Raw genomic sequence first — 8719 nt, 5'->3', positions numbered from 1 at the left:
TAGTCGGAGTCTAAACTCTAGAGGACAGTGGTAGTTAGGAGATAAGGGAGGGGAAGGGGGTCTGCGCGTGGAAGAGAGAAGAGGGGTGCAGGGGATCTGTATGTGGGGGTGGGAGGGCTGCTTCAAAACATGCAAAATATTTTACCAACAAATTTCATTTATTTAGACTTTTCCAGCAATTACTCTAACTTGGAACTTTATTTATAGTAACTCATCATCTTCAATTTTTCATTTATTGAACAAAGAAATAAGTTTTGACCTCGAGTTACAATGTTACATCTATAAAAGAAATGAAAAAGGAGCCCACCAATATGGAAGCAAATAATTATAGCAAAACGTAGTTTCATATTTGTAGTAGATAATAACAAGCAAACCTCCTCCATAATAATCCTTAATGCCCTGTGGGCTAAAAGCATTGAGCCCCCTTGATTTGTTCATCTCTTTCAAGAAGTCCTTATGTTTACCCTATCTCCAACCAAAAATAAATTAACAAGGTAACGGATACCTACTACCTAGTGATAAGTGATTAATAAATTCTTACCACTTTTGTGGTCAATTGCAGTAGGCTTCAAAGAACGAATGGTGACAAACTTCAAATGGTGAAGCTGCAAAGTTCTTCTGTAACTTCCATTATTACAAAGGGTGTAAGTGTTCCTAGAATGGAAAGAAAGAAGTGTATATGGAATTTAGGGAATAGCAATGAAGAATTTGGAAGCAAGTACTTGAAATTGAATTGTCATATAAGAAGCGCACGGGAACATGAGAATCTACAGTTTGAGGGAACCCTTGCCAGCCAGGAGGCATCATCCTAAGCTCTAGGAAACAAGCTCTTAAGCAACACATGTAAGTTCTTTTCCATGTCCAATTAAAAATAGAAGATTAATCGCTTTTGTCGTTTACATTTTCTTTTTATTTTTATTAAGTAAAAAGTACTGATGCCTATCATCTATCTCCATACTATGATGCTCACCATCTGTACAATTTTATGACTGATCTTTAAAATATTAAATAATATTACTTGCTTCAAAATTGCATTGGTCACTTGCAAGAAGCAAGCCACTCTTCACTTCACTCGAATGCAATGTGATTCCACTGAAGCCACCGATTATATCCCCTAGCTCAAATGAGCTCCTGCTATATTGTTATTTTACATTAGAACTTGTTCATTGTGTACTTGAATTTCCATTTAGTGTAAAACAGTTTATGTCTGTCCTTTTGGCAAGGAAGAGGGGGAAAATTTTCACTGTATTGTTCCATAAAGACTTGACGCAGAACTACTTCACGATTCAGTGAAGAAAGCCATATTCGAAATAGATCAAAATCCGAGTCTCCAAGCATGAATAGTGGCTCTAGTACAAGTGTAATCATACATGTCCTGAACCACACCTCTCCAAAGCATCAAGAGCATTTGATAGATTTCAGCAACACAAATGCAGAAGTGTGGGTGGAGGAACTAGGAAGGCGCTGGGGGCTGAGGAAAGGAACTAACCAATCATTCACAAAAATGTTGGTCAAGATGACTGTCAAAACTTTAATGGCATAGCTTTCTGAAAGTAGGTGGCTACGGATGTATCAGTACCACCACAATTGGAAGCCCCAAATAAAGATTATGCATACTATGCTAATCTAGAGGCTCATGGACAACAAGAATTGTCTTTGATCGAAGACAATGTGCCCGAGGTAGAGGTTTAGGTCTTGTTTTTTCATTTTGTTTGTTTGTTTGGTTTTTTTTTTTTTTTTTTGTGTGATAAGTAAAAGGTAGTGGTTTAGGTCTTAGGAATTGTCAATTTGCTTCCTCTAATAGTTAAGTTTTCGAGTTATCGTTTTAGTAGTTTTTTCACAAATTTTAGTCCACACATCAACTTCTAAAGTATGATTACGAATTGTACCTACTCAGAATACAACTAAGCTAACATCAACCTGAGAACCAAGAATTAAACCTGATCATCTGACAACTTTGGCATTCTAGGCTCGCCCAAAAAGTCAAGCTTAGAGCCCGTTTGGAATGAGCTACAAGTTTCAGCTTATTTGAGTTTTTTGCTCTTTTTTTTTTTTGTAACTATTTATGGACCCTATTGCACTTTTTGGTATTATTTATAGGTCTCATTATACTATTCAACTATCTTTTAACCTTATTTTCTATACTTTCAGTAAAAAAATTTCAATTTCAACTAAATAAACTGTTTTTTTTTTTTTTTTTTTTTTTTTTTTTTTTTTTTTTCTGTGTGATAAGTAAAAGGTAGTGGTTTAGGTCTTAGGAATTGTCAATTTGCTTCCTCTAATAGTTAAGTTTTCAAGTTATCGTTTTAGTAGTTTTTTCACAAATTTTAGTCCACACATCAACTTCTAAAGTATGATTACGAATTGTACCTACTCAGAATACAACTAAGCTAACATCAACCTGAGAACCAAGAATTAAACCTGATCATCTGACAACTTTGGCATTCTAGGCTCGCCAAAAAAAGTCAAGCTTAGAGCCCATTTGGAATGAGCTACAAGTTTCAGCTTATCCTCATTCTTCCAAAAGCTTCTCCATTCTTCTTTTCTTCTTTTCCGATTTTACATAGATATAAATATAGATATCATACCACGTTACAAAAAAGTTTTAATTTCTCTTGAGGACTTGGTTCAAGCCAGACTAGATTTTTAAAGAATGGGAAATTTAGGCTCCGTTTGTTTTGGTGTAAAACCATTTCAGGAAATGGTTTTACACCTCAGTGCGTGTTTGGTTGCGCATGGAAAATAAAATTTTCCGTAAAACCATTTCAGTTGACCGTGTAAAATGAGGCTTTGACTCGAAAATAGTTTTACATTTCTATTTTCACTGCAAACCATTTCCGAGTCAAACGCGCAAAGAGAGAGATAGAGAGAGAGAGAAAGAAGAGAGAGTTATTGATCCACCGATCACACCCCAGCACCGTTGCCGCCATAGATCTCACACCACCACCGAGATCGCATAACCAGCGAAGACTGATCCACCTAGACCGATCGCACCCCACCGAAGACCGATCCACCCAAACCGATCCACCGAAGATCGCATCACCCCAGACCGATCCACCCAAAATCGATCTCATCGGCGCCGTCGTTACCCATGACTGACCTCGTCGCCCTCTCGTCGTTACCCATCACTGATCTCGTCATCCTCTCGTTGTTACCCATCACCCAGACCAATCTCTCCCTTTCCCTCCATTTTTGATCACTTTCTCTTCCCATATTCCAGACCGATCTCTCCCTTTCCCTCCATTTTCGATCACTTTCTCTTCCTCCCTCTCTCAGTTTAACCGAACGGTGGAGTTTAACGAATGGTGTTGTTTTGATTTTTGTTTTTTTAAGTTTATAGATTGAAATTTTCTATTATAAAATTTGTTTGGTAACTAAGAAAATGTGAGAAAGTAGTAGGAAAATAGCATTTTCAGAATGCAACCAAACACATGAAAACATTTTCTAGAACAATTTTCATAATGCAGCCAAACACTTGAAAATATTTTCCTTTCCCGAAAATATTTGACACCTGAAAATATTTTACATCCGGAAAATATTTTACATTGAAACAAACACAGCCTTAGGTACAACTTTTTGGTGTTATACCCTAAGTTCTTCTTGGGTGTACAACAGTGAATGAAAACATACAATAAATAATAATGTTAAGAGGGAGTGATTAATATAATATACTTGGATCCAAACTCGTAAGCTAAGTTTTGTGCTAATGTGGTGTCAAGTCAAATTGGAGTTTGCCCAAAGTTCTCCCCATTAGTTCTCCACTAAAATTCAACCACATAATTATATTGAATTTTATTCTCCTTGAGAAATTTGACACTAGTTGTGTTGCATTGATTTAAGGCATTGTAATTAAATCAACCTTTTTTTTCTATTTTATTTCATTACTTTCATGTTACTATCCAACTACTACAAATTATTTTCATTCATGAGTGAAACCCATACCATACCAAAACTATCAATGAGACCAACATGTCAAATGTTTTGCACATTGATAAAAGAAAAAAATGAAATGTTTCTAGGCTATTTGAATCAATCCTCCCCCTCTTCCCTCTCCCTCAGTACAGCTCCAAAATGTTTGACCATAATGTCCACTACTAAGGGGACCAAGTCCTTGCATGGAACACCCTTCTTGTAAACATCTCCCAAATGTGAGTCACTCCCAATTCTGCCTCCCAAAAAAACATCAACACCTTCACAAGGCTTCCCATTCTCATCCCTTGCCATACACCCCATGAAACCAATATCAGCCACTTGTACCTGCCCACAGCTGTTTGGGCAACCAGTCCAGTGCATCCGAACAGGTTGAGTCACTGCCACTTGCCTCTCAACTTCCTCAGCCACCTTCAAGGCCCTGACCTTTGTCTCTATAATTCCTTGCCCACAGAATTGGTTGCCAGTGCAAGCCACCAACCCTCTCATGAGAAGAGGGGGTTCTGGTAAAAACCTGTTTTTCAATAGAGGCTCTTTAAGTAAGGCTTCAAGCTTTGAGTTCTCAATATTGGGAATTATGATGTTTTGCTCCACAGTGAGCCGGAGTTCTCCCGAGCCATATGTGTCAGCTAAACGAGCTAGTTCATCCATGTCATCTGCTTGGACTCGACCTACAGGAATGTGAACACCCACAAAACTAAAACCTTCTTGTTTCTGTGGATGGACACCAAGATAATCTCTCCTTTCCCATTGCTTCTGAATTAGTTCTTGAGGAGAAGCTGTCTCCAGCTCTTGTTGAGGCATTCTTTTCACTACCTCTGACCTGAATCCTTCTATGCCCTGCATTTAGTTAAATTGCATATAATAGTCATGTGAATGTCATAATCAAATCAGAAATTTGATTAAACAGTGCATACTAGAAAAATTTGACTCTCCCATCCTGGTACTCTTTGGAATTTGGAATTCTACTGAATGTTGTGAAATTTGTAAATAAATCTTTGAAAATCACAAAAAACCGGGTAATATATAATCCATAATTATCAGGGATGTATCATAATGGTTCAGAAACATCATAATTAAGAAAATGATTACTCACAAGTTCATCAATCAACCACATCATTCTTGTTTTCTGTCTGTTCCCTCTGGTGCCAAGATCCCTATAGGCCTCTAGTATGGCTTTGCACACTGGGACCACATCATCTGCTGAGACCCAGGCATCAAGAGGGACTGCCTCTGCACATCTCTTGGGACTAAAGAAGCCACCCACCAGCAAATTGAAACCAAATCGTCCGTCCTTTATAGCTGGCATGTAAGCAAGGTCATTGATGTGAGGATGCTCAAAGAGATCATGAGAACCCACTACACACACATTCCACTTCCTTGGCCTGTTCAGACGGAAATTGACAAGAACTTGTCACAAACAATGATACAAATCGCTTTCATGCTTATTCCTAACATTTATGAACTCCTATTTGACCTAATAAGACCCTCTATTCAATAGCCTAAGTATCAAATTTTGTGTCAAGCATAGGCCACTATTTCACGAATAAAAGAGCATGCACATCCTCAATCTTTTTGAACAATAACAAATTACTCCTTATTTATTCATCTAACACGTGGCAATTTTACAAAACGTTTTGAAATTCCCTAGCAAAATAGAAAGAAGGAAAAAAAAATTTCAAAAAACCAATATAATTAGAATAAAGAAACCACATATCAATCATTGCATAGTTGAATTTTCTCATCCCAATATTTCCAAGCTCCTTACTATGCATACATAGGGGCATAGGGCCATGACCAAACACTGGGGTTATACCTGATACACAATTTCTAGATCACTGATAAGCTCCAAATACCAACCATAAATTAGGAAAATTCATGTATGTAAACTCTGAATCAGAACAAACAAAAAAAGAAATATTTTTACTGCAATTGAGGGGGCTAGAGAAACTTACAAGTTAGTGATGGCCTGATTACCACATGAATTGGCAGTGATATATTGTGACAACAAATCGGTGTAAGGCCGTGTATCAACAATCTCAAGTGGGTCAATGCCAGCAAGGGGGTTCCCAACAGGATTTCTCACATTATCCATTCCACTCTGCAGGCTTGTCAAGCCGACATCTGCAAGACCTTTAAATATTTCTGGCACATCGGGTAGTACCACTCCACGAATTTGCCAATTTTGCCTCGTTGTCACATCTGCACACCCTTCCTTCCCATATTTCCTAATCACACTCGCTAAGTATCGAGTTTGTGCACTTGTTGTTACCCCATTAGGTAGTTTTAGTCTCATCATAAATCTACCATCTGATCATCAATAAAAAAAGGGAGAAACCTCAAAATTGTTATCTTATTCTATAATAAGATTTTCACCAAACATCAATTATTTAACATACATTATATCATGTATCTTATTTCTTCCCTCCAAAATTTATCCAGCAACAAAACAAATTAGTAAAAGGGTAGCCAATCATCAACTTAATCTGAGTCACACACAATAATATTGTTAATAAGTCAAAATATCAATATCAATTTTCACTTTTCAGTTCCCGTTGCAGAAAGAAGAAAGCAGTTCAAAAGCTAATATATCTTATGCAATTCACATAGAAAATTTCAAAACCCACATACAATCTAATCAATTCATAAAACCCAAACAATCAATACATGTACGAGGCATTCGTGTGAGTAAAATAAGAAAAATGAATTCATTCGGCACAAAACACACCACTTCATTTCTAGTCAAATATAATAACTGGGGGAAAAAGTCAGGAAAAGACAAACAAAGCAAATAAGAAGGAAACATGTTTTGTTGGTATGACTTACACTGATACTTCCTCCTGTGGAAGAGACCAAGCCACTTGAGCCTGACATCGATATCATCCTTAGTAACCTTAGCTTTCTCAAGCTCCTCCAGAGGAATGTTCACCAATTCTTGTAGTAGCCCCTCTTCCATGAAAAACTTCATAGGCTCTTTCTGAAGCTTCACTTTCTCCTGAACATTTATGCCTTCCCTGAAATTTTCCTTCAACACCCAGTACCCTTCTCTCTCTTCTACTCTTGGCTCCAGCCTTGATAATTCCACTGGTCTTTCAGCCTGAGTGGCTGCCAGCCTTGTACTGCTGGGCCATGCAGAGGTGGAAGAAGGCAATGAAGGTGAGAGAAAACGCACAGAGAGAGATGACATGATGGTTTGGACTTAGAGTAATAAGATTGTGATGAGGTTATAAACTGAAGCAAGTGTGTAAAGATAGTTTGAGAGTCGATGGCTGCCATTTTTGTAGAGGGCAAGGTGGAATATGCATATGGAGGACCTTAGGAGATGCGAAGAGGTTACCTATTTCGAGTGACGTTTGAGAGGTGCCAAGGGCCACTTTTTTTGCTTGAGATGTGGAAGACCAATTGAATAATGAATACTACCGCTGTTCTGCTGAGTAAAATAATTTTTAAATGTGTAAATAGTATTATGAGACCTATTTTTATGAAAAAATTATTAAAAAGTAAAATTTATGAATTCGTAAACAGTATACTATTCACGATTGATTTGGTCAAATAATACGGCTGGAACCCCAAAAAAAAAAAAAAACAGAAAACACAGCCCAGGATTCAGCGAAAAACACTGAATCCAAACGGGCACTTATTAAAAGAATAAAAATAAAATTGTTATTTGTTCATGTGTTGTTCGCCCTTCGCCCCTTACTATTAAAATTTTATTTATTTAAATAATTAATATAAGATAGTGTAATGGAAGATATTTAATTGAGCTTTTATCTTCTCCAAACAAAAAATTGACCTTATTATAATTATTATCCGATGCCCTTAAAGACATTAGTTTAGAAAATATTTTTAAAATTTTTCATGAAAAAAGAAAAAAATAATTGCTTATTTTTACAACTTTTTATATTTTCGGTAAAAGTGATATTAAAACTTTTTTGAAATAGTCAATTAACTAATGGCCTAAAAATACTCATTAACATAATCTTATATTATTTCACTTGGAGAATTAAAAAATAAAAAATAAATAAAAAATAAAAAAAAAGAGAGAAGAAGAAGCTAACTTTGTAATTATCACCTTTTTCGTCCGATGATGATTTATTGATTTTATACACGGTCCAAAAATATCTCCAGCTTTTTGTCCCGTCCGAGGTTATTATCCACAGTTTTTGAAGATGCTTTGGTAGAAAAGGAATTTTTTATTAAAGAGGTAAGAAGCAGTTACAACAATTCAACACTAAGAGAAGAGTAGAGTCTGTCTTAACAAATGCCCTTTTTTATCAAAATATCAAAAGGGGTTTCCGAAACAACAAAAATCTTGTTTGAGGATTAGTCCCTCTCCTTACTAGTGTTTCATTAGATTTGTTAGCCTCACTGAAGTAGTACTTAACCCTCAGCTGACGAATTAAGCTCATCAGTTCCCTGAAATCAGGCATAAGATAAGAGATTTATCTAATTCACCTTCCACTGCTAATAAATGTAATTGAGTGCACAGTTTGAGACTATTTCTAAATGTGCAAAGCTCTGCAACCACATTGGTGGCTATACCAATAGTTCTCGAGTAGTCGAGTAGCCTCTCCTGCGAGTCCCAAGTTTTCCAATGACGAGCCATCAGAATTGAGCTTGAACCGGTTGACATCCAGCTTAGACCAATAACACTCAAAATTAATTTACAGCTCGATGACAGTTATGTCTGGTATGTTGGAAGACAGTTTTTCCAATGATTTGGAGCAAAGATAATGACTCAATATATGTGAAATGCAGTAAAATGATCGCAATGACCTGAGAATTACTA

General features: G+C 36.6%; 1 protein-coding gene across 1 annotated transcript; it reads right to left on the bottom strand.

Annotated features, from left to right (window-relative positions):
• Positions 1 to 3849: 3849 nt before the first annotated feature.
• Positions 3850 to 7315, bottom strand: LOC115969054 (ferredoxin--nitrite reductase, chloroplastic). Its single transcript, XM_031088613.1, has 4 exons — positions 6757 to 7315; positions 5886 to 6240; positions 5027 to 5315; positions 3850 to 4770 (listed from the first exon to the last, which is right to left on the bottom strand). Exons 1-4 carry the CDS (start codon positions 7115 to 7117, stop codon positions 4030 to 4032), a joined length of 1746 nt encoding a protein of 581 aa, XP_030944473.1. The 5' UTR covers positions 7118 to 7315; the 3' UTR covers positions 3850 to 4029.
• Between the last annotated feature and the right edge of the window lie 1404 nt (positions 7316 to 8719).

This window comes from Quercus lobata, chromosome 11 (genome assembly GCF_001633185.2).
Source record: "Quercus lobata isolate SW786 chromosome 11, ValleyOak3.0 Primary Assembly, whole genome shotgun sequence".
NCBI classification, from domain to species: Eukaryota; Viridiplantae; Streptophyta; class Magnoliopsida; order Fagales; family Fagaceae; genus Quercus; species Quercus lobata.
This window is presented reverse-complemented; position numbering and strand designations above follow the sequence as displayed.

Bases quoted from the DNA above. Each gene is read 5' to 3' on its own strand.
- LOC115969054 (XM_031088613.1), bottom strand. From the start codon at position 7,117: ATGTCATCTCTCTCTGTGCGTTTTCTCTCACCTTCATTGCCTTCTTCC. The intron at 5,316-5,885 runs GTAAGTTTCTCT...CCGTCTGAACAG, and splicing joins AATCAGGCCATCACTAACTT to GCCAAGGAAGTGGAATGTGT. The intron at 4,771-5,026 runs GTGAGTAATCAT...AACTAAATGCAG, and splicing joins TGTGGTTGATTGATGAACTT to GGCATAGAAGGATTCAGGTC.